Genomic DNA, 25,759 nt, shown 5'->3' on the forward strand with positions numbered 1-25,759 from the left:
GACCCCTTTCTAAATTATTCTCATGTATTTTTCAGTGTCCAAATGACTTAGTCAAAGTTACACTTTTATCATTTACTCCATTTATGTTTCAAGTCACTATCTTTCATAGCCCGTGGCTATCAACTGTCAAGTTCTCTGATTTTGGGATTAAGTTGCTGTTGATTTCTGACAATCAAGACATGGTAAACTTTACTGCAATAAGATTAAGAGTCTGATAAGACAATTGAACATCACTAATTAATAAGAAGATATCTTAATATAGAAACAGATTCAAATATTTCTATCTATTTCTCTGTACTTCCTGCTGATCAAATTGAGATTGGAATTATTTTTCTTACAACCCCCCAGAAGCTGTACTACCTTTGCATTATTTTCTATATTCTACAACACACTGAGTTTACTCCCCCCCCCTCCAAGTCCTTCACATCAATAAATGGTCCTATGACTATAAAGATAACCATCATCGTTTTGTCAACCTAGGATTAACACAACAGTATTCAATAAGGCAAAAAATAATAGACTAGGCTGTCAGTTGTACTCAAATTCATGTCACTTGCAGCATTCCTTGCTCATGGTAGGGGCATAATTTCAGTCAATTCTTAGTCACTGAGGGTGGACCTATTAGAAAAAGGTTAACCAGACCCTTTTAAGATAGAAAACAGGGCTTTGTCTTATATCTTTGAAGGAAAACCCTCCTCCTTAGTCATAGTTTTGCCCAGATTTTCCTTAGATATTTACAAAGCAGAGGGAGAGAAAGTTCCTAGCCACAGCTTTACCTATATTCCATGTAGCATTATCAGTCAACGTGTATTTATCTGGTCTGTTTTCTAACCCTGACTATTAAAATTTTTAGACAGACTAATTCCACAATGTCACTGAATAGCTTACAATTAAAGAATTAAAAAGAAAATATATGTCAAAGAGAAAGGGGAATATAACCATCTGAAAGATCAGTCTCATAAAACAAAAAGAACAAAAGGATAAAAAAGCCCAAAGAGTTTTTTAACCACTGTCCTAACTATCCCAGGCTATCTATGTGTTTGCCTCTCTACCATTGTTTCAAGCTGGCTGATTAGATCTAGTAGAGAGGGTGTGTTATGGGTCCCTTCTATTAAACAAAGCCATCTTTTTGGACTCGAGAGTCGTACCCTTTCTGTGGCAGTTTCTGTTCTATGGAACAGCAATCCCTAGACATCTGAATGGTACTAGCCATGTTAGTCCTTCATAAGACTCCAAAGAACAGGCTGTTTCCCCAGGCATTTGGGTCAGGAAGTTAGGTGAGTTTTGCTGCTGATTTAGCTTTTTACAATTGAAATGTATTGTTTTACCTTGACTTCGTCATGGTCTTTGGCTGGAGCTATTGCTTTAGTGCTTGTGTACTACCCAGAGTCACTAAGATAAGATGGATGATCATATAAATAATTTAAATCAACAGATAAATCCACAGAATGTCATGCTTTCTAATCTAATTATTATTTTGCAAGCTAACATTCTTTTTGGGGTCTGTATCCCATTGACTAGGAAGTACATATAGTGCAATGACAACTCAAGGTATATAACATATAAAATATATCCATATAATTAGTTATTTAGAAACATGCCCCCCCCTCATGCATCCTCTTCTATTAGTTGTTTGTTAATCCTGCTCTTCATTGGAGTTCCAATGTTCTTGTCTGTTATTCTTGTCTGTAGATTGAGATGATGAGAACTACTTTCATTTGAAACTTTTCTTCAGGTACTCCATGGCAAGCTCACTCTCAGGAACATAATTTTTTTCCCAGATCAACAGAGCCTAAACAGGCATTCTATTTGAAACCTGTATTATGACTATAGCAAGCATTTCATTTTTGTGCTTTCAGATTATTTGTAAAAAGTAATTTCATCAATTTAAACTCATTATCTTTGAGTTATATATTTTTGTTGCAAGAGTTTTTGGAAGAGGCTTTGAAAGCAAAATACCTCTTGTCTCCAATTCTCCAATTATACTTAATTTGTTCTGATTCATTGGAGTATGTAATGCAAAACAATTTGACTACACTACTAAGTGAAAATAATTATTTTTGGTGCATCTCTTTTGCTAAATCGGATGGGCCAGGAAGGGGAGCAAGAATAATGTTACTTGAATTAATAAGAAGCTTTTTCTATTGAGTGTCTTAATAGAATTTTCAAGCCTACCTTCCTAAACTAATTAACAGGATTGTGTTATTTATTATGTTTGCTGCGCAAATATGTTATTATTTCATGGACGTCATATAAAGTAAAAATACTTTTAATTAGTTCTACTCTGTTCAAACTCCTCTATATCTTATATAATTGAAATGGAAAATATATTTACTATTCAATGCATAACATGAATTCAGGTAGAACAAATGGTAAAGTTTGGGATTATTTTATAATGCATAACTAATATGATTGCAGCTTACATTTTAAGGACATATTTTTCACCGTTAATAAATAACATTTGTACATAGTTTTATACAAGAATCTTGCATTGTCAAATTCAGTTGTACATTAATGTTGTTCAGTAAATATATACTCTGAGTGGATTTAGCAAGAAATAATTTAAGTCTATAGAGAAGTAATATTTCAGGTTTTGGAACCGGCATTCCAAAAGGAATAATCAAAACACTATCTTTTTATAGCAATAATGCAGTCTTTTACAAGTTGTATTTTAAAATTTAAGTAGAGCCAGCAGAAAATCTAGATTTAATCTAATTTAAATTGTATATATTAGCCATATATTTTATATTTTTCTGGCCTTATGTTCTGCAACTTTGTTTTACATTTTAGTCATTATTGAGTTCATTACTTGGTATTGGTTCACAACAAGATTTTGTATACGTGTTGGGAACTAGTGCATTGATACCTCAGGTATCACTTGATGAGTTTAGATATGAAAGAAAAATAACCACATGAAGAAATGACGGTGTTCTGAAGAGCTTGTTCTGAAAAGTGTTCATAATATTTTCTGAAGCAGTTTTTAAAGTAGAGAAAGCTGTACATTTAAGTGAATTGTTATGGTCAGATGTGTAATAATCAAGTGTCTTCCTTTACAGATATTGAAGATTTGCCGCCAACAGTTCAAGAAAAGCTTTTCGATGAAGTACTTGATAGGGATGTTCAAAAAGGTAAATATGTTATATAATATATAGTTTACACAATATGATATTATTAACTTGACTGTGTTTTAGAATTTACTTTGCAATAGCTTTCACTTGAGGTTTATGGAATAGTAATTGAAGGAAGAATGGAACCATTAAAGAACACCAGGGAAGAACTAAATATAAATATATAAATTGCATATGTACGTGACCAGAATAAATTGATGTTCTTTTCTTTGATGTATTATATAGGTGGCAGTATAATTCACTAGATGTCAAGGTTCCAAATAATACATCCCATTTAATAAGAACTCTGAGGCAGGCAATTTCCTCAAAGGACATTTTATTGGGATATATCAAATTGGCACATTCCTGGTGGAAAACTAGCTCTAAGTTCCCACCGGTTTTGCACCCAATTAAAAATAAAACTTTGTCGCTTCCCTCCAGAGTCTTCAGTCATATGGTCCAATCAGCATACAGTCAGTTGCTAAGTGACCTCAGTCTCCATTGAGCACCTGCACCAATGTCCTTAATTCCCAAGGGAAACAATTTTATTTAGGCTACAACCCAGAGGTGGGATTCAGTCAGTTCGGACTGGTTTGGACCAGTTGTTACATTTTTGCGCAGTTTGGAGAACCAGCTAATCGCACCACTGTATGGCCATGCCCGTCCCTCTCCTCTCAGTCACTCCTTATCTCATCTTAGCCACATCATATCAGCTGCTCTCTGGCTCCCTCGCTTGCTAGTTTGCTTGCCTCAACCACGTGGCCCCCGCGGCCCAGCCCACTTGCCTGTCTTCACCCCAGCCTCCCACACGACCCAGCTCCCTGCCGAGCCTTTCTCCGCTGCATCCCACATGGTCCAGCTACCTGTCTTCGCCTCTGCCAGCATGAACAGACTGACGTCACTGCCTCTTTGCCAGTGCGAACAGCCTGCACCTGCAGCCTCTTCGCTGGTGTGAACAGTCTGCCGCTCCTGCCTCTTTGCTGTGAATGATACCGAGTTGGCCATGCCCACTCAGTCACATGACTCCCCCTGGTTATTAGAAAGCATTGGTTGTTAAATTAGTTGAATCCCACCACTGCTACAACCCCCCAGCTATCTCTACACCCCACTCCCTGGCCCCTTCGCTTCAGGCTGTGTCAGCCCTGAAGCAATGAGAAGAGAAACCTCCCTAGAGGAAGCTACAAAAAAGAAAATGGCCACAGTTTGGCCAACTTTAGCGTTGACACTAAATTTGTTGAAAACGTCTAAGGGATTTTTCATATTATGAAAGGGACAAGTAGAAGTAGGAAAAAAATGTTGATAATACATAATTAGGAATTATTTGTATGTTATTGACAAAACCATAGAAATTTGACTAATTTGGAGAAATTCTTTTTGTACAGTGCTGGAATTGGCTCAGATCTTTATAGTTGTCAAACTTTATATCATGGTTGTACTATGGTAATTAATTAAAAAATGATTTTAATGATGTAGAAATTTTAATGTAGAAGATATGGATGGGGTTTTTCTTTGCTATCTAAGAGAGAACTAACTGATCAGCTAGTTAGCTATACATACCTAGAATAGTTTTGAGTAAAATTATAATTGTCCTCTTTTAAAATTGTGAAGGCCATTCTAAAACTGCTCAGCAAAACTAAGTAAAGCAGCTTTTCAATTTTGGTGTTTACTATTTTCATTCCCTGGAGTAGTAGCTATTGGAATCAACAGATGGGTTGGCAAATTTCAAGGAAAGTAAAGTAGAGCAGATGCAATAATACATACAGTAGTGCAAAATAATAAGTAAGTGAGAATCATTCATTTAGTTGGCAATTTATTTCCCCCCACAATTTCTGCTCTTTGAAGGAACTTTAGAATAGAAGAATTTTAAGGTAGGTTCAATTTTTATTGGAGTTTCCATTCTTTATTTGTTTAGAATAATGTTTTCATCAAATATCCTTAAAACAATATAATACAGGGGAAATGAGGAAAGAGGAGCTGCATCATAGAGCAGAATCAGAGACCTCGACACACTCAACTCTGACCACTATCTTCCTTTCCTTTTTTCCTGGGACTCAGGCCTGCTCCTATCACAACAGCAAAGAAGAAACAGGCAAAAAACTTTTTCTTGCTGGACTTCAGTTTCAGCAATCTGGAAATGCTCAGCTTCCCACTATTGTCTTGAAGCTAAGAGAGTTTTACTTAAAAACCAAGCAATTTATCTGCTGTATCTAAAAGTAATAAAAGTGCTAAATGGGTTCGTGTCTTGCTTATTCGATTTAAGATGGCCGATTGGATACTGTTTTATTTTGTAGAACTAGAAGAAGAATCTCCCATTATAAACTGGTCACTGGAACTGGGTACACGTTTGGACAGTAGACTTTATGCACTTTGGAATCGGACTGCAGGAGATTGCCTGCTTGATTCAGTTCTACAAGCTACCTGGGGCATTTATGATAAGGATTCGGTGCTACGTAAAGCTCTTCATGACAGTTTACATGATTGTTCTCATTGGTAAGCACACATTATTTTGCTGTACAGTCGAATGACTTTAATTGTTAACTTTCTTCAAACAAAAATCCAGAGCTTTTAGATTTGGGAGGGATAAATTTGCTAGTACTTTACAGCAATAGCAACATTCTTTTGCAATCTTACTCTGTCGAAAAATATTGAAACTCAGAAAACCTTGCAATTTATACAAATAATAAGTTGTGTCTATATAAAGTGACATTTAATTAGTCAACTGATGGTCCAATGGGATTTATCTGAAGTAGTTATTTATACATCTGATCACATTTATGTTTTTGCTGTGATTGGGAAGTTTGTACTGGCACAGCCTTCTCTACCTTTGACCTTATCACTAGAAGTGTGGATTTAACTTAGAGAACTTCCAGCATTGGCCATGTAGGCTAACCCTAGGAGTAGTCCTGAAGACACCATGAGTTGGAAAAATTATCCTGGCTCATTGAAAAGTAGGTGTAGAGAACCAGTATTATAACCAGTAAGTGCAGTACCCCAACGATTGAAGACATTGCTTATGTTTTGCTTGATTGTCAGTTATATACACTTCTTAGACTTAGATACTTAACATTCCTACTTGAAAAAACAGTCCACTTGGGTCGGAATTACAGATTGTTCTACTGCCTCCTGGGTTCTAATCTATACATCGGGAGCAGAACTGCTAAATTTATAGTTAAGGCAATTGAGTTAAGAGCCTGTTACATTGAACGTATTGGGATAAGCTGTAAAGGTTATGCATTTGTCTGTTGATTCTTATTTTCCACACATGTATTTTATTGCTGTATTTTCTTTTATATATATCTTATGCTGAGATTAGATTCTGTATTTTATTTTTGTTTTATATTTTGATATGGTGCTACGACTAATCAATTATCTGCAGTCTTTCATCCATCCATCCATCATCCATCCATCCATGTTAAAATATTACTTCTAAAATGTACAGTTGTATGAGCATGCACAATAAAGTAGTAAGCAATACATGATGGAAGAAAATAAGAATAAAAACTCATAACTATTTGCAGTTTTAGACATTAGATCACATACATATAAGAATTATTTTTGGAAGGTCATCTATTAATCTATTAGGGAAATGGTTGTTGCAAAAACAGTGAAAAATGATCAGTTGATAATTCAGATTCAGGTAGGAAAGGATGATTCAGACAATCCTGAAAATGGATGTAAGTGTTTTAATAAGTGTAGATAGATGCTTGTGGCATTCCTGTATATTCAGAAGCAGATTTTCCTAAATGAATCCAAGCCTTTGCATAGTTGACACTCTCTCTCTCTCTCTCTCTCTCTCTCTCTCTCTCTCTCTCTCTCTCTCTCTCTCTCTCCCTCCCTCCCTCCCTCCCTCCCTCCCTCTCTCTCTCTCTCTCTCTCTCTCTCTCTCTCTCTCCCTTCCTCCCTCCCTCTCTCCCGCTCTCTCCCCTCCCTCCCTCTCCCCCTCCCCCTCCCCCTCCCTCCCCCTCCCTCCCCCTCCCTCCCTCTCCCCCTCTCCCTCCCTCCCTCCCTCTCCCCCTCTCCCTCCCTCCCTCCCTCTCCCTCCCCCCTTTCTCTCTCATACATACATATATACATACATGCATAAATACATACATACATACATACATACATACATACATACATACATACATACATACATACATACAATGGTACTTTGGTACTCAATTGCTTTGAAACTCATCAACTTTGTTACTCAGTACATTTTGATGTGAAAATTTTGTCCCAATACTCATAGTTTGTTTTGTACTCAACGCACAACCTAGGATTTGTCAGTGTTGGCTGCATTGTGATTCACTGCATTAGTCCTTATGGGAAAGGTTTGTTTGGTACTCATCGTTTTTGATACTCATTGCACCTCCTGGAAGCAATTAATGATGAGTACCAAGGTCCATCTCTCTCTGTCTGTCTGTCTCTCTAGGTGTGTGTGTGTGTGTGTGTGTGTGTGTGTGTGTGTGTGTGTGTACCAAGAGAGATGTTGGCTAACTATTGCAGTAAGAAATACTAATTCGTACTCTCTTCATCTTCCCGTCAAATCATCGATTAAGTAGCCCAAATTCTGGAGAAAGCCTGTGTGATTGGGTAAGATGAAATAAACTGTTACACACATACTTTTTTATAGGTTCTATACCCGATGGAAAGAATGGGAGTCATGGTATTCTCAAAGCTTTGGTTTACATTTCTCACTGCGAGAAGAACAATGGCAGGAAGACTGGGCATTTATACTTTCTCTTGCTAGTCAGGTAAGAATGTCACCGTAAGTAAAAGCAGAACATGGGAAAGACAACCCGGGTGAGAAATGTATTTGCATTTTTCTTAACAAGTTTTATAGATTTCTATTTTGTAATGCATATTTTAGATTACCTGACTGAAAACTATTTCCTTTAGTAAGTCTGTAGTATTGTTATAGGTACTTTAATTTGATGTTTATACTTGTTGAGTACTTCAGATGTTATGAGCATCATCCAATCAAAGTCATCAATGGGATTTTTTTACATTTTACATAAAATCAAAATTATGTAAAGAGTATTGGGCTTAATTATGCCAATCTGAATAATCACAGCTTCTTTAATATATATATATATATATATATATATATATATATATATATATATATATATATATATATATATATATATATATATATATATATATATATATATATATATATATATATATATATATATATATATATATATATACTATCTCACTGAACTGAATGGGAATTTCTTCTGAATACACCTGCAAATCTAATTATAGCTGAATTTGGGAACTGTGCTAACTTTGAGCACTTATAATAATCTATGCAATCTTTAGAAAAGCCTGCATAAATAAATATTTTAAGCTTCATAGATTTTGCTATGGACAATGTTATAGTTATGTTTACCTGATGATATCTCCCAAAGAAAAGAGGATTATATAAAAATCAAACTAAACATTACAAAAAAAATCAGTATAATTTCCATCTTTCTTGTGGGCCATTGTTGCCAATTTCCACTCAATCAGTCTGGAGGAGTCCCCCCCCCCAACATATATGTGTATGGGACACCCTAGTGAGTTCATACTGACCCAGAGACTACATACACCAAAAAGAGAGGAAAAGATAATATTAAATGGTTTATAAGGCACCCAGTTGTGAATTAGTTAATGCCCTATCTACATATGAACACATTACATAGGAATTATTCTTTTTAAAAATAATTTCTCTTACATGAATGCTATAATATACATTCACATCAGTAAAAGAGATTGCAAAAATTGTTGATGGCTCATGATGTTGTAGCAAGTCCTATTGTGTGTGTTTGTGCGTTTGATAAATTTGCTTTATCAAATTTACATGACCACCCATCTCACAGCCCATGTTCATCTCACTATAGTAATCCAATTGGGAGGTGATTATGATTGTGAACAGAGGCCCTGATTTAGGAATTTTGGCACAACTGGCACACAACATGAAGCTGTGCAAAGGCCCTCCTAGCCACCACCACTGCTACCTGATTTTGGAGCAGGAGTTGTGAGTCCAGGATCTCTTCTCCCCCCCCCCAAGTTTGTGTACCAACATAATTGTAAAACTGATGGCCCCCAGAAGTCAAGGGCACTCAATCTTGCCAAGTTTTAGCTGAAACCTTTTATTCCCTATTCAGACACTCTCCGCCTCCAGACACCAGGATAAGACGTTAAAAGCCTCACAGCACTTAATTCACCAGGGGCAGAGATACATAGTTGGGTATCATTGGTGTACAGGTGGTCCTCAACTTACGATCACAATTGAGCTCCAAATTTAGGTTGCTAAGTGAGAAATTGGTTAAAACAAGTTTTGCCCCTTTTTACCCCTGCAGTTGTTCAATTAGTAACACGGTTGTTTAGTGAATCTGGGTTCTGCATTGACTTTGCTTGTCAGAAGGTTGCAAAAGGTGATCACGTGACCCTGGGATCCAAGAGTTGTCATAAATATGAACCAGTTGCCAAGCATCCAAATGTAAATCACATGACCATGGGGATGTTGCAATAGTTGTAAGTGTGAAAAATGGTCATTGTTCACTTTTTTCAATGCTGTTGTATCTTTCAACGGTCACTAAACAAAAGTCAAGGACTACCTGTACTGATGATACCTCTCCCATACCCACAGCAGTAAGAGAGAGACTGCAAAAATGTTAGCTCGGTGTGGGCACATATTCTTTGTAGCAAGACCCATCATGTTTAGTTGCTCTTAACTCCAGGGATATATGCATAGTCTGTTACTATGCTGGAGATGGATCTATTTAGCCCAGCTTACTCCATGTAATTAAGATACAAACTGGAGAAGAGATCCTTGGGGTATTGAGTTGTGTTTTTTTTCCCTTCTGTTTGCAACAAGGAAACAGGTTGATAGAGGTCTTTGTGCTGGGCTGCAAGCACATGGAAATCTATGCATGCTTACTCTGTAGAAAATCCCATTTAGTTCATTGGCTCTTATTCCCAGGTGAGTATTTTTAAAATTTCTAGTCCTGTTCAATCAGCATGCTACCTCATTCTCTTCTCATACCCTTCCATTCCCTTCCATGTGTAGAGGATAAGGGTCTGCAGTGGAGAGCCTTCTGACCCTGGAGACTCTCTGAATATTTTTTCCCCCTGAATCTGCATGTAGAGACTCTCCATGGGTAGAGGAGGCTCTCCATTGCAGGTACCCTCACTCACTGCATGTGGAGGGCATCAGGGAAGGCAGGACTAGTCAACTTATCCACCTGAGGAGGCAGCGATTCTTCCGTCAGCTGCCTCCATTTCATGCTTTCATTATTTATATCTCCTGCCTATTCACCTGCTTTCAACAACATGCTTCTACTATTGTATGTCTCCTCCCCTCCCAATACTTCGAGGGGAAAGAAGATTGCATTCTTTTAGAGCAATATGATTGGAGCTTTATGTGTGTTTATGTAACATTCTTGGTTGTCTAAAAGGCATGCATACTCCCTGTACTCTCCTAGCATTTTGAGTTTCTGCTCTGATTCTATGGATCTACATTGTATAATGTAAATTGTAATATGCAATTATTTTATAATAGTGTCAACATCATTATCGTAATCATTTCAACTGACATGCTGCTTTTTTTTCTGGCTTAGGACACTGGTTAAACAGCAGAATTCTTGTTGGTTGTTTTACCAGGGTTTGAGAGCAGTATTCCAAGCTGGTTTAATAAGCTGGAGAGAGTTGCATTTTTATTAGTACTGTGAATGGTGATTCTATAAGTGCTTTCTAACTCTTCTGTTCAGATGAATGTAGTTATTTAGTTGCTTCATACATAAATGTGCTTATTGTTGGTTGAAACTGAAGTTCCCTAGTCTCCTAAGTTTCAAGAAACCAAAAGACAAACCATCTTCTCTTTAAAGGGTGAATGAGAGTTATTGAGGCCTGTATCAGTTTGTGTGGCAAGATGAATGACAGGCCCAGCCCAAGAATGACACAGATTAGAACACTCCAGCCAAAGCTCAGTTCTTTATTTGCTAAACCATAGAGACAGAATGTTGCCAAACTAAATCTATCTTTCTCTAACCCTAAGGGATATATCTTGGGAGATGCTAAGGAATGGCTATCCTAAACCTCTTCCTCTTTCTCTGATTCATCTCTGAGCTGTGTTGTCTCAACTCCTTCCACCCCACCTGGAATGTGCCCCTTCCTTTCTGAGAAGTTCACTGTAGTTCATCACACCACCTCCCCTTTCATAGACACATTCCATCACTCTAGGACACTTACCCCAGGGACTTGTGATCTTTCCTGGCCCCTTCCTCATCAACTTTTGAGGAAGCCAGCAGGGAAGATTGCAAATGATGATCTCGTGATGATAGAGGCTGCAATTGGTTGTAAGTGCAAACTGTTTTCCATCTCACTTGTCACAATCATGACGGCAAAAGTGCTGGGATGACTGGAACTCCAAGAACATGTAACCACCATTCATTTATCACCATCATAACTTTGAATAGTCATTGATCAAGGGCGACTTTTATATAGAGAGATGATGCCACAAGTTTGAGCTTAATGGATGACTTGATTTGTCACTGATGACTTGGATGATGTAGGGCACCTTGCAATATTTACAGTTTGTCTACATCCAGGCACTAATGATGTTGTAACAATTATTACTATGATTAGAATATATTCTCCCAAAGCTGGAATATTTAGACTGACAACAAAAATTTCCATTTTTTTAATGAACAATGTGCACAACTCAGAAGCTAATACTGAGCACCATATGCTTCACTGTAATTAAATAAAAGTTTGTACAGGGAGGGTAAGCCTACAAAATGTAACATGAATAAATATTTGATGATAAGAATTCACATTGCTTCACTGTAATATCTGACAGTAATATTTAAGGTTTTAAAGTGTGCTAAATCAAATTTAACCATAACGTTAAAATTGCTTCTCTAGTCACTATATCAGGTAATACGCAGTAATTTTGCATGCAATCTATTGATTTAAGGAAAAAAACCTGATATCCTTTTGTATATGTTCTCTTATTTTCTTTTCTTTTGTAACTATGCCTGTCTTTACTAGGTTACTATAATTGGAAGCCTTACAGGAGGCATATATGTAATTAAAACTGGGTAACATTATTAAGACAAATTAATGGCTTCACTAGGCCTTGGTTTTTCCTAATTTATGTCTCATTAAATGATTTACCAGATTATATTTATGCTTTAAGAATACAGTGAAAATATTTTGGCAAGCAGTATTTAAAAAGATGGTTTCCTAGAAACATTTCAGTTACAGTAAAACCTCAATGTAACAGATCATTCAGTAGGGAACATGTCCTGAAATTACTGTTAAATGTTAAATCCAAAATATATTTTGCACATCTGTAAAATACCTATCTATCGCTTTGCATATGTGTAAAAATATGCATAGGGCATTCTTGTTGATTAAAGATGGCAAGATTCAATGTTATAGCCTCCATCTTGTCCACTACTCCCTTCGCTTGTTATGGACATAACCAGGAGGAATAAACATCTAGTTGCAAAGGAGCAGGAAACACCAAGTACTTCCAGAAATCCTTGTCTAAACTGCCCTATCCCACTGCATATGGAAGGAGGAGCCTCCAATCTTCCCAGTGCCACCAATGTCTCAATGGAGCAGCTCCCACTGGCCTATTTCTGCCACCAATCTTCTCACCAGCTCCATTCCCCATTTTTAAAGAGCTTACCCAGAAACATCAATAAAGCTTAATTTAACAGACTTCGTTATTTCAGAGATAACTTGAGTCTCTATTTTTGTCTGTTGGATTCAATTAAATTGTGGTAAGTGGTATTATTGTATTGTACTAAAATGAAAAGTCAATGTTGTTTTATCTCACATAATAACTCTTTTATTTTAAAATATTATTTCTGAAACAGCCTGGCGCAAGTTTGGAACAGACACACATTTTTGTACTTGCACATATTCTTAGAAGACCAATTATAGTTTATGGAGTTAAATATTATAAGAGTTTCCGGGGAGAAACTTTAGGATATACTCGTTTTCAAGGTAAGTATGATTTATAATTCAAACAAGATTTTAATTTAAAATGTTGAAAAGATATTGGGAAAATCTGTAATTTAAAGAAATTTAAAGCAGTAAATGTAATTTCTATTTCTTATGTTTCAAATTCTAGTATTTTTATTAGTTTTCTTGAATTGTTCTTTTTCTTAACTATATTCTTATTTCTTCTACTTTTCCCTTTTTTAGTTTGTATTAGATTTTATTGCTGTAATTGTAATTTTTAATAAAATTGCTATTAAAATACGTTGGCAGGTTACATTGATTCTGATTCAGTGCAATAGAAGCATTTAGAAATACTTTGTTGTATTTTGAAGTTAACAGAAATACAGTATAAATACCCCGTTTTCCCGAAAAAAGCCCTAGCATGTTTTTACACATGTGCCTAATATAAGCCCTACCCCCAAAAGAGGCCCTACTTAACAGCCTGTGCTGAAATGAGTAAATTGACATTTGAAATTAGAGAACAAGAAGACAAACAATTTTATAAGATGGATTTATTTTATCAATTTATTTTATCAATATTTTATCAATTATCAAAAAAACATGGAAATGAAAGATACTAGAGAATGTTATCAATACAAGAATAATAGAATGATACTGAATATAACATATATTATTATTGGATAGATTGAAGATGATGTAATGAATTGTTATAATATAAATGAACCCAATCTTTAAGATGTCTTGTTTAAAATGAAGGAATAATAGTAATAGTCAAACAAATGAGGTATAATGATAATGTATAAACATATTCGATTTGATATTATGTGATTTATATAAATTGCAAGTGATGACTATGGAAAGGATGCACAAAAACCTTGTAACCAATCGATACACTGTATGTAATGGAAGATGGTTTTATATTTTATGTTTTGTTTATCTAAAAATAAAAATAAAAACAAAAAAAAACAGCCTTTGCAGCCGGCCACCCATCCATTTCGTCTGGTTAGTCGTGGTGTCGCGGCCACGAGATCAGGTGAGGGGTGGAGCTGCCCCATGCTCCCCACACCAGCTTACCTCAGGACCCCTGCAGCCAGGCCATCCATGCCTGACACCTACCTAGCGGTGGCAGCGCCAACAAGCACCGCTGGCACCGCCGCCAGCCTACTTCTTCTGCTTGCTTGTGGCCACAACAGAGCAGGAGGCTGAATGGTGTATTGGTACTGCAACTGTGAGGCAGGTCTTGGGGTGTAAGGTAAGCCAGTGCAAAGTGCGTGGGTCAGCTCCACCCTCCCATCTCGCCTCAAGGCTGCGGCACCAGCCTCCTCCGTTGCAGTTGTGAGCAAGCAGAAGAAATGGGCTGGCAGCCTCGAGGGGTCCTGCTAGATGGGGCTGCTGTAGCCACTGCCGTGAGATGAGGCAGATGTCGGGATATGGGTGGCTTGGCTGCAGGGCCCTGAGGTAAGCCAGTGTGGGTCATGTGGGGCAGCTTCAGCCTCCCTATCTCACGGCAGCAGCACCAGCATGCTGCACAGCGACCTGCTCTACCGTGAGCAAGCAGAAGTGGGCCTCCCTTAAATGGGGAAAAATAAACACACTCCAAAAATAAGCCCTAGTGCTACTTTTGGTGCCCAAAAGAAAATACAACCCAGTCTTATTTTCAGGGAAACACAGGTAATTTCTGAGTTCAAGAATTTTCACAGGAATTGTCTATGCTTCTCATAATGAAATATAGAAAGCATAATACTTAATATCAGAAACCTCATAGCATTACAGTTTTTCTTTAGAATACTACCACCTATAATTGTCTTTTGTGATTGGTAGCTTAAAGGAATTTGTGACATAAAATACAGGTCCCTAAAGGAAGTTTTCCACATTCTTCTTTTAAATAATGTAGCAACCTGAAAATATAGTGTAAAGAAAGTTCTATATCATGTTCAGACTTAAGATTTATAACATCTTAAACTCTTTTTATAGGAAAAGCACAATGAATGAATTGCTATCAATAATTAGGAATTTTATATCTTTAATAATTAGAACTTTTAAAGAAAGAACTACAGCCATGGGTTCACTAGTTTGTGAAAAGCTTCACTGTAAAGTTGAGTAGAATAGTCTTAAACATGAGACAATCATTCTAAGCCATTAGATACATTTAAAATGTTGAAAGTGCAATAGTTTTCACTTATTGACAATAATCAGGATTGGGAATTCCATTACTAAGCAATGTGTTTTTAAGGCACAGCATCATGTGACCTCATTGGTAGTTCAAACAGTTTTAGTTGCTCCTGTTAGGCAAATCCTTCATGGTTTGACCCCGGGAACACTACAATGACTGCTACTGCAAGAACCCATCAAAAGCCCTTCTCTTTCAGTGCTGTTGTAACTTTGAAGGGTCACTGAATGAGTGGGCATTAAAAAAGAACTCCCTGGGTGTCCTGGTATTCACATAAAATGGCTACATAATATGCATGGATTAACCAACCAGAAACCATCCATTTAGAAAAAGGACTGGAGTGTAGGACTTTTTCCGAGCTGAGATAAAGAGAATTAATTGAAATCAAGAATTGAAACAGGTCTTGTATAAATTAATTGCCTATGGTTATCTACATCTTAAAATTAAAGCCTACTAAATAATAAAAATATTGTACATCTGCTGAATATTGAAAATGGTCTGTGAATTCTTGGCCACATCTATGTCACATTTCGTTTGCACTTACCTTTCTTTTACAATTTCACTTAAATTACTCAATTCGAGATGATACAAAGTCTTGATTTGGGTCTTCATGCCTTCCAACCGTTGCCTGAGAATTTTACCTTTTGCTGGTAGCAGAACCTAAATTATTGCCCTTTCTTTAACACTTTGTTTCCTGCCACACATTTTGACATTTACTAGTAAACCAGTAAGTGCTCGGAAGGGACAACAATGGGACTTAGATAAATTTAGAAGGATAAAACAGTCAGTAGCTGCTAGTCTTGATATTCACATGCTACCTCCAGGATTAGAGATTGAAATAGGAGACCGTAGCAGAAGCTTGTGCTCTCGTAATCATCTTGTGAGCCAATCATTGGCATCTGATTCAACAAAGAATGATCTGTGGGTCTGATGAACATCACTTTATATGGCAGCTCTTTGGGGTCTTCTTTCACTTTATGAATTTAAAATGAGAAGCCATGGAAAGTCCCAAGAAAAGCTCAAGTATCTTCTTAGATTTATGGGAAAGTTAGGGACACATAACAGGACTGATATAGAAGCTGCAGTTAGAACAATGTAATTGTTTTGTTTTGATGAAATACATTGATATGTTGCTACTGTCTGCTCTTGGATGTATTCTGAGCCTCTGTGAAATTATAGAGAGGCTGAAAGAAACATGGACTTTTAATTGAGTTATTTTTATCTAGTTTTAGGACTTGTCTGGAGAACAGATCATATTTTTAGATTGTATTTATGCAGCAATGTTAAAAACACAAAACTTTGAAGCAGCATTGTACTTTGTAGTACTCCAGTTTCTAAATTTTCTCATGGCAGGGCATGGTCCTACTTTAGTTGTTTGGTTGAAGTTCTGAATCTCTTTTAAGTTCCTCAAATGAGAGTATTGGAAGGGAGATTGCATCATGTATGTTAAAAGCTGTGGAAACTAGACTGTGACTGAATAATTAAAATAGAGATTGTTCTATATGTTAAATGTAACATGTTAATACTTTAAAAAGGTAAAACTTCAGTTGGAATTGTTTCAGTTGCTATGGGAATTCCTTTAGAGATATCTATTACTATTTTAAGGATTGCATGATAGTATTTATAGTACAGGCATTTCTTGGCTTATGACTGTCCAGAATTAGGGTCCTAAGTTGAAGCATCACCTGACTGGATTTAAAGTTATAATTGGATTTTATGATGGTTGTTAAGCAAATCCATTTTAGTTAACCCTGGAAACTGACAAAAAAAAGTCAAAAATCATGGTCACATGACTGCAGAATGCGGCAAATGGCTGTTAAGGTGGATCAGTTGCCAAGTGCCCAAAATGCAATTATGCGACAATATGGATGTGTATCAGTGGTGGGTTCCGGATCCCAGTGCAACCGGTACAGTGCAATGGGGCTGGGCGTCCACCACATGAACGCGTGCAGCACACGCATGCAGCACGTGCATGCGTACTTACCGCCTGCAACGATCCAGCTGCTCGGTGGATCATCGCGCAGGCGCCATATGCTCCATGCACGGAAGTGCCGAAGAGCTCAAATACCGGTAAGGAGTGCGGGCGGGTGGGCCCTCTGGAGCACCGTACCGGAATGATACCTGGTGCTCCCAGCAGGCACCGGTACGCCTGTACCGGGACGTTCCGGTCGTAACCCACCACTGATGTGTATGGCCTTTGTAACTCTGAAAATGGATCATAATTGAGGTGTGTCAAATGGCTGTTAAACAATTGGCCATAAATGGAAGACTACCTGTAGACTCAATTATTAGACTATATTTGCAACTTTTTACATCCATTAATTGATAAAGACTCAACTTTCTACTGAGAGGTACATTTAAAGACTTATGTTCATTGTCATGCTTTACATAAAAATCTTCACCAAAAACAATGCATCAAGTTCATTTACCTTTGGACCTTCCCTTTTTCATAGGTGTATATTTGCCTTTGTTATGGGAACAGAGCTTTTGTTGGAAGAGCCCGATTGCTCTGGGCTACACAAGGGGCCATTTCTCTGCTTTGGTTGCCATGGAGAACGATGGCTATGGCAATCGAGGTGCTGGTGCTAACTTGAACACTGATGATGATGTTACTATTACTTTTTTACCGTTGGTTGACAGTGAAAGGAAGCTGCTGCACATTCACTTCCTGTCTGCTCAAGAGGTAAGAAATGCTTCATAATTATGGTTACATCAGAGATGTTACTCAAGTATTAGATGAGAAAAAATAAAAGCCCCAAGAATATGCATAATTATAGATAGCATGCAGGAGATCTATTGACCGCTAAATTTTACTTTATACTGAGGACTTTATGAATGAGAGATGTTTTTTTCAAAAACAGCTATAACAATTAAACTATTGAGGAAAAAGCAACAACCAGATAGTTTAGGTCCCTCTTAATGAATAATTTTATAACTAAAAATACAGAATGACAGTGCCTGAAAAGATAAGCCAACTTTCTAATAACATTTAACCCATACCATTGTATTAGGAATGAAACCTTAAAGTAGCAATTAAAAATGTGGCTTTTTATTTGATGCCTGTCTGGTGCATGATCACAGATAAATGGGTTTTCATAACTCGGCCTGTGAAACAGAACTGTTAGATTTCTTCAATCTTATCTTACATATTTTTTTAAAAAAAGTAGGCATTAGGCAATAGATCGTCATGGAAGAAATCTATTTATGTGGCTACTAGAAGTTAATTAATTCTACAGTTAGGAATTGGCTAGTAGATTTTTGAATCGGCCACAGCGAGTGTTACACAACACTTGTCTCTTTTAGTTGGCAGTATTCTAAACTAAACTGACCATGTTGTCTGTATTTTTTTCTCCGAAGATTGGTAATGAGGAACAGCAAGAGAAGTTGCTTAGGGAATGGCTGGACTGTTGCGTGACAGAAGGTGGAGTCCTGGTTGCTATGCAGAAAAGCTCTCGCCGGCGTAACCATCCCCTGGTAACGCAGATGGTAGAGAAATGGCTGGACCGCTATAGACAAATCCGCCCCTGTACATCCCTTTCAGATGGAGAGGAAGATGAAGATGATGATGATGAATGAATGAAAAACAAAAGATACCAGCTGCATATAGTGTGTGGTGACAACCCCAGCTCTTGGAGCAGTCTCGCAAATTGTTGCATGGTGCCCCAATTGTAGCAGGGAACATCCTGCGTAGGATTTTGAGTGGGCATGGGAAGAATTCAGAGATTCATCTGATGCAAGAAGGAAGTATGTTGGTTGGACTCATTTGTAAACAAGAAAAAGAAAGCAAAGGCCTAATTTTATTACCAAGACAGAAAACATTTTTCCGGTTGTACATCTGCCCTTAATTATACCACATATGGTTGTGTAAGAAGGTTGAGTAATAGGAAAAAACGTGTAACCAGCGTCTTACAATTATTGGAGGAAATTCTTTTGAATAAGGGCACTTAAAAGCACATTGTTGATTAATATCTGTTCCTTTTGAGACTTACAGTAAAATTTGATTATTTTGCATCTCTTTTTAAGCATTCTGACATATTTCCTTGAAATAACATTTTATATGAAATCTTGCTAATGCCCAGATCAGATCATCAGATCATGTGGCTTTTTTTTCTTTCTTTTTTTTGTTGATGCCATATAACCAGAGTAACTCATACGTGTTAAAAATGTATTGTTCTGTTAAATTTAATATTGTGCCCATTACAGTATAATAAAATGAAATTTTAAAGGGAAAACATATGGAAGGGATGATAAATCGACTTAAGTGAACTATTTTCTGTAAAGACTTCTCTAGTATCCATTACTACTTTGTACCACAACTTTGGAATAACCCCCCCCCCCCTTTTCAGGCTACTTAAAATAGTAAAAAAAAATGCTGTTCCAGGGAACTTTATGCTAAACAATTGTGTGGAGTTTGTAAAACTGAACTGCATTTTGTCCAAACCCGGTCTTGCTGTGAGTTGTACTATAGAAATTAATATTTTATCAAGCCTTTCCCCATGCAAGTTAAAATTGCTTCCACTGAGGAGCATTCCTTGGTCATTAAAATTGAGTGAGAAAGCACTTTGACTGTTTTCCTTAAAAGCCTTCATTCTAAAGTTTGTTGGGAAGTCCTGTGTACTATTTTTCCTTAAAATGTAACCTTCAGAATTCTGTGCATGTTGACTGATTGTGGCCACATCTGAACTTGTAAGCTTCCTGGAACTATCAGTTCAGAATATATTCTCCAGTAAAAAAAAAAAAATCTTTTTATTATACTTGATTACCTTAGCTATGCTGTATTGAAGGGATCTAGCCCTACCCAAAAACTCACTGTAAGAACACTAAAGGTTGAATAATTTTGTATGCAAAATGTAGATCCTGATAAGCACTTTTTAAAGACCAATGATGGTGGAAATGATGACATGGAACCTGTTATAAGATAGAATCCCTGATTTAAGAATCTGAACAGAAACTGTACCTTTTTTAAATGGATGTAAACACATAGGAACCATTCTGAATTAATTGCTTTTTAAAATGGTACATTTCAAGCAATTGAAAGTTAAACAAAAATTTCTCAAAATAATTCTACTGACAAATAAACAATGACATTTTATCAAGGTACTGTGTTGAAACATATCAATACATTTTTCACTCTTACAGAAGCTTATTGTTTTACACAAAGAGAATCACATTGACCTGTGATAAATTTACAGAGCAGTAGAATCATTGGGTTTTTTTCCTACAACAGGTTGTGCTTTGATATACTCCTATTTTTAAGTTTTCCAAGACAGTTAAAAGGGGTATAGTTTAATACCTTAGTCCTCTGCTTGCTCTACATTCTTTCCTGCATTCCTGAACTAATAGAATAAATTAGGTGATTATGCTTGAGTAGAATGAAGAAAATTGAAATGTTGCAAGTTGTGCTCCAAATCGGAGTTACTTCTCAATTCTAACCGCAATTTCCTGCAATGAGATACGGCCTTCTTGAATATAAATCTTATTTTATTTTCCTCTGCCCTATTAATAGGAGAAGAGAATGTTTAGCCGTATTTAACCAAGGCTTTAGGCATTTTCTTGAATAAATGCATTTGGCTGCTAGTAGGGATTTTAAAAAAATCAGCAATATAAATTTTATTTTCATGTTATACAGCTATACAAGCAGCAATATACATATTATTATATAGTCACAGTACATCCTTATGAGGCTCAGCGGAAGTCAGTGGTTTTATAGATTGTAATTCCAGTTGCTCTTACAGTATAGCAGCGCAGTTATTAATTGTAGCTGTGCCTTGAAACACTAATTGCAATAGTATGCAGGCCTGTCATCTGATGTATAATTTTTGGGAAGGATTACATTTTTTAAAACAAACTTGGAGGTATTCTGACATGATATCCCTGCTTTAAAACTAGAGGTCAGACTTCAGTTTGATTTTCTTTTAAACTTGTAAAGTCTCTTTACAGTGCTCCAAATTAAACTGAATATTTTGCTGTCCTATTTTTTTTTGAATTGTGGTTTTTTTGAACCTTTATTACTTAAATTGTTTATCCTATTCAGAAATTTTGTTCTATGTCTTATTTCAAAGCCTGCTGTTCTCTTGAAACAAACAAACACACCTCACAACTTCTATGGTTAGCGTCAAAATGATTTGCCACCTCCACCATTTTGTATGGTAATTATTTTCCCCCCAAAGCTGTGTTCTATTGTAGTGGATTATGCTTTCTTAATTATACCAGTATTTTATAAATTATTTTAGCGGCATGCCTCTTCTCCTATCATTTAACTTAGATTTAGCCTAGTAAGCTAACTTTTACAATGGCAACTGGTATAAAAATCTCAACACTAAGTCTCCTCTTAAGTAACTATCTGATTTTAAGTGGGGATTTTCCCCTTCAAATTATTAACTGGAAGTAATACAAAATTAATGTCTCTATTCAGTACATTTACTAATGGTAGAACATCCCACAACAAATATGATTGGCATATTCAAGTATTTTTCATGAATGCTAATTATGCGTATTTGGAATGCTACTTCCTGACTTAAGAACAAAGTTCCAAGAATAGCAGCTTCTAAACATTCACTAATGCCAGTGTAAACGTTTTGTTACTTCACCTTCATTTGTGTGACTTCCTAAAATGTTTTCTGTAATTCATCAATGTTTCTTCTCCTGGTTGCTCTATTCTGGTATCTATGGTAAGTTGCACATATTTGCAGTGTTAGATCATTGACACATTTATGAAGTTGAATCCCTTGAATATGTTCAAGCTGGTAATGTGCTTTTCCATCAATTCAAAACAAAATATAAGTTTTGTACCAATGATTTGTTTTCGATTTCTGCTTCCATAGTTTGTGTGTGTCTCCTGTTTCCTTTAAGCCTTCTCAAACCACATTAAAAGTTCACTGACAAGCTAATTTTAGTATCAGATATCTTAATGGCCACAAATATTTGTATACTTTCATGGCTGAAGTCCTAGGACACTGGATTGTACATTTAGTTTTGTGATATTTGATTTATACAGACTCCTGCCTGGACCAATTTTTTTTCTTTTGTATGTTGCACCAGACCAGAGGTGTCAAACTCGTGACATCTTGACGGGACGTATCGAAACTCCCCCCTTCCTGGTAAAACAGAGGTGGGAGTGGCCAGTGTGTAATGAATCTGGGCTGCGTGTTTGTCACCCTTGCTCCAGACTAAAGCTTTTGCTATGGAAAGAAAATGGCAGTGTGTGAGCTGGTGGCAACTTTATATTTTCTCCTTTTGCACATAAACTCCTTTCCAACATAGCACATAGGCTTTTGGAAGAATATTGACTAGTAATTATAAAAGTTTTAACATACACAAAAGTATTTTAGTCATTGCAATCATTTCTTCAGGATGGTCCATAAGTGAGTTTATGGCTCATATGAAATACACATTTTCTTTTCATACTGATAGCAGAATGAAAGACAGTGGTTGCAAAGTAGCTGTTAATTATCCATAAGATTATTATGGGACACTTGGCATGAAAGCAAATGATGCTGACCAGTATAAAATGTCATTTACCTCACCTGTTAATTCCATAATGTTTAGCAGTAATAGAGTTTCTAAGATTGCATGTAGGGCAAGAGCAGTCTCTTTGCTTAGAATGCTTTGCTCTTGGAGTATCTTGAATTCAGACACATTATATTTCTCCCATTATACAATATGTTCTGCTATGATGAAAAGACTGCACAGACGGAACACTTTCTCCATGTTGTCCTGGGAATTCCAAATGATGTTTGATCAGGATCATCGGAGCCGTGGTGGCACAGTGGTTAGAATTCAGTACTTGCGGGACTAACTCATTGCTCACTCCAGGATTTTGATTCTGAGCAGCTCAAGGTTGACTCAGCCTTCCAATAAAATGAGGACCCAGATTGTTGGGGGCAATATGCTGACTCTAACACACTTAGAGAGGTAAAGCTGTAAAGCACTGTGAAGTGGTATATAAGTCTTAAGTGCTACTTGCTAACAAACCTGTCAACTCTCACCCAAATGCTGAGGATTCTCAGATTCTAGACATACTGACTTCTGGGATGAGGCACGTTTGAGAAATTCAAAGTCACCATCCAGTTTTATCCTACAATGTTCAATAGTCTATGAAGGATGAAAGTTTTTAATCTACTGTGGATCTGTAATGTTCTCAATTCGAATGGGTTCAAGAACATTGAGGGCCTGGTCCAACTGAAATTATAGAAATTGTCACTTTTTATTGAAAACTGCACTGAACGCTATATGTCCACCTTTACAATAAACAAATACAGTAACGGTAATACACTAAAACAAAACATATTTCTGGTAGCCATTGGTTCTGGTTTTGTTTTGTTTGGGACAGCTTTTAAACTTTTATCACAGAAACAGAATGTACCCATACAAAGGCTCAGAATAAGCCATCTTTTTCAACAAAAAGGTGATGTTTCACAAAAGACTATGAATATAACATGTAACTAGTTGATACAAATCTAATAGGATTTGTTAAAATCAGTCACATCTAATAACACATTTTGAAGTGTTCTTGTATAAAATACCACATGAAGAAAAGAAGACTTCAATGTCTAAAAAAGTGGGTTTTGTTCATACAGTCTGACAAGTTACCATAAAAAGTGTTTTTTTTTTCCTGAGACATAAGGAAATGCAACATTCTTGAATCCTTTCCAGCTCAAGACTTTTCCACTCAATAAAATAGCTGTGGATTTAAAACTGAGAAAAATATATTTGAATATAAATGTGAGACTTAACACTTTTTTTGCATCATCAACATGTGTTATTGAACTTACAGCTACTTTATTAAGTGTATCTTGTAGGAAAAGCATCAATTTCTGTGAAAAAGGCAGTAAGTTAACGTAGGCCTTTTCCCCTCTCTAAGCTATATAACTGTAATTAAACTTGAGTAGCATCCCTCCAGTAAATTAGTGGCTACAGATAACTGTAACAAGCAAAAGTGTCTCTCCGTGTGTGGGTCATCTTTCCTCAAGGTGTAGAAAGAGAAGCCAGGTAATTGAGTAAGGAAAGGGCTGAAGTCACAGGATGGCGTCCTCTCTATTATCATGTAAGTTTTGTTAGGCCTGTTAGATATGTTCTAAGCAATAGATACTTCAATCAGCTGTTTTTCCCCCCAAAGGGACATAGAAGATACATATATTATTCTTGTGATTGATGTAAAGATGAAAGAACTTAAATACACAATAACAGAAGCTGATCAGTAATGTTATCAAATCCTAGTTTTCAGTGCTTCAGTAAGCAGATGACTTCTTCTGTTTCCCCCTCCCTCCTTTAAGTCTTGACTCCTATCTTTTAATTTTTGTGGTTGTCGTCGTTAACACTGGAACATCATGATGCATCTGTCCAAAATGAACCTTACAAATTTTGTATCAAATTCCTTTCAGTTTGTCATTTTCTTTTCCAACGTCTCTTGGTCCCAAATTGGAGTGCTTTTAATTGTCTGCTATTGCTCATTTGGATGTTCCCTGTTGTCCCCATGTTTTGAGGGCTGGTTGGGAGATGGAGCTTGAGAAGGGTGGGCCACAGTTGGAAGATTATGGGTAACTGGAATCCCTCCTGGAATGATAGCTTCCATAGCTGCTGGGATTCCACCTGGAGTAACACTCATCATTCCTGGTGGATATCTAGAAAGAAATGGATTTTTAATTAGAAGAAAATGAATGCACACGTGTTTCTCTAGAAAAAGCAATGGTATAATGATTAAGGGATTGGGGAATCCCGTAGGAAAACTATTTTCCTAATAAGTTCAGTAATAACATCTATTTCAATTCTTTCAAGACAGCTCTTACAAAAAATGGTTTTATCCTATTTCTTTATTCCTGTTATTTTAGAAGCCTGTGCAAACAACCAGAATATATATCCCAGCAGTAGAAGAAGTAATCTTACTTGAACCCAAATCCTCTTGGTTTTTTTTGCATCTTTTTTCAAAAGATAACAAGACAGAAACAGTGGCCAAATTTTTCTATTGGAAGAAAGAACGAAAAGTGAGATTTTCTGCAATAGATGAATATCTCTTTCAGGAAACACTTCAAAGAATATAACCTAGCTTTAGTTTTGAATTATCTAGACGAGATGGGCGACACATTAACCTAATTAAAAAAAAATGTAACAATGCTTATTTAACTATTTTAGAAATTAATTTTTAAAAAATGGTCTAAAGTGCATATTTTAAAATTGATTGACTATGTAAATGTATACAGAAGTTCATAAAGTTACAAATAATTGTTCAAATGAATACTAATGGATTATGTTCCTTCAATTCTATTTCCAGTATAATCAAAATAAGAAAGCCAGTTTGGTGTAATAGTTAAAGGCTCTGCAATGGGACCAGGGAAAGTGAAGTCCTCGTATTCCTTAGCTGAAAAAGCCAGCTTGACCTCTTTCAACTGGGGTGAGAGAAGTTGAAAAACATCTTAAAAAATGGTGCTGGTAAACCACTTCTGAAAAAAGTTGCCAAGAAAACTACATGAGCCTGTTGGTTCAGTCACCTTGAATCAAGATTGACTTGAACAATCATAACAACGTAATCAAA

The 25,759-nt window shown here is 36.5% G+C and overlaps 2 protein-coding genes across 13 annotated transcripts in view; one reads left to right on the forward strand and one right to left on the reverse strand.

Annotated features, from left to right (window-relative positions):
• The window catches only part of ZRANB1 (zinc finger RANBP2-type containing 1), a 33,232-nt gene extending 12,030 nt beyond the window's left edge, over positions 1 to 21,202 (forward strand). Inside the window, exons 5-10 of the mRNA XM_081954479.1 lie at positions 3,057 to 3,128; positions 5,399 to 5,597; positions 7,726 to 7,846; positions 12,971 to 13,100; positions 17,682 to 17,911; positions 18,586 to 21,202. Coding sequence (XP_081810605.1) covers positions 3,057 to 3,128; positions 5,399 to 5,597; positions 7,726 to 7,846; positions 12,971 to 13,100; positions 17,682 to 17,911; positions 18,586 to 18,804 — 971 coding nt within the window. The 3' untranslated portion in view covers positions 18,805 to 21,202. The remainder of the gene's footprint in view (positions 1 to 3,056; positions 3,129 to 5,398; positions 5,598 to 7,725; positions 7,847 to 12,970; positions 13,101 to 17,681; positions 17,912 to 18,585) is intronic.
• Positions 20,478 to 25,759, reverse strand: part of CTBP2 (C-terminal binding protein 2) — a 277,898-nt gene continuing 272,616 nt past the window's right edge. For 11 of the 12 annotated variants that reach the window (XM_081954491.1, XM_081954484.1, XM_081954481.1 and 8 more), the window contains one exon: positions 20,478 to 24,851. In XM_081954491.1, the coding sequence (XP_081810617.1) occupies positions 24,671 to 24,851 (181 nt within the window). In that variant the 3' untranslated portion in view covers positions 20,478 to 24,670. The remainder of the gene's footprint in view (positions 24,852 to 25,759) is intronic. The other variant, XM_081954483.1, reaches the window with a different exon arrangement.

Source organism: Natrix helvetica (genome assembly GCF_964273705.1).
Source record: "Natrix helvetica genome assembly, chromosome: 5".
Classification (NCBI taxonomy): Eukaryota; Metazoa; Chordata; class Lepidosauria; order Squamata; family Natricidae; genus Natrix; species Natrix helvetica.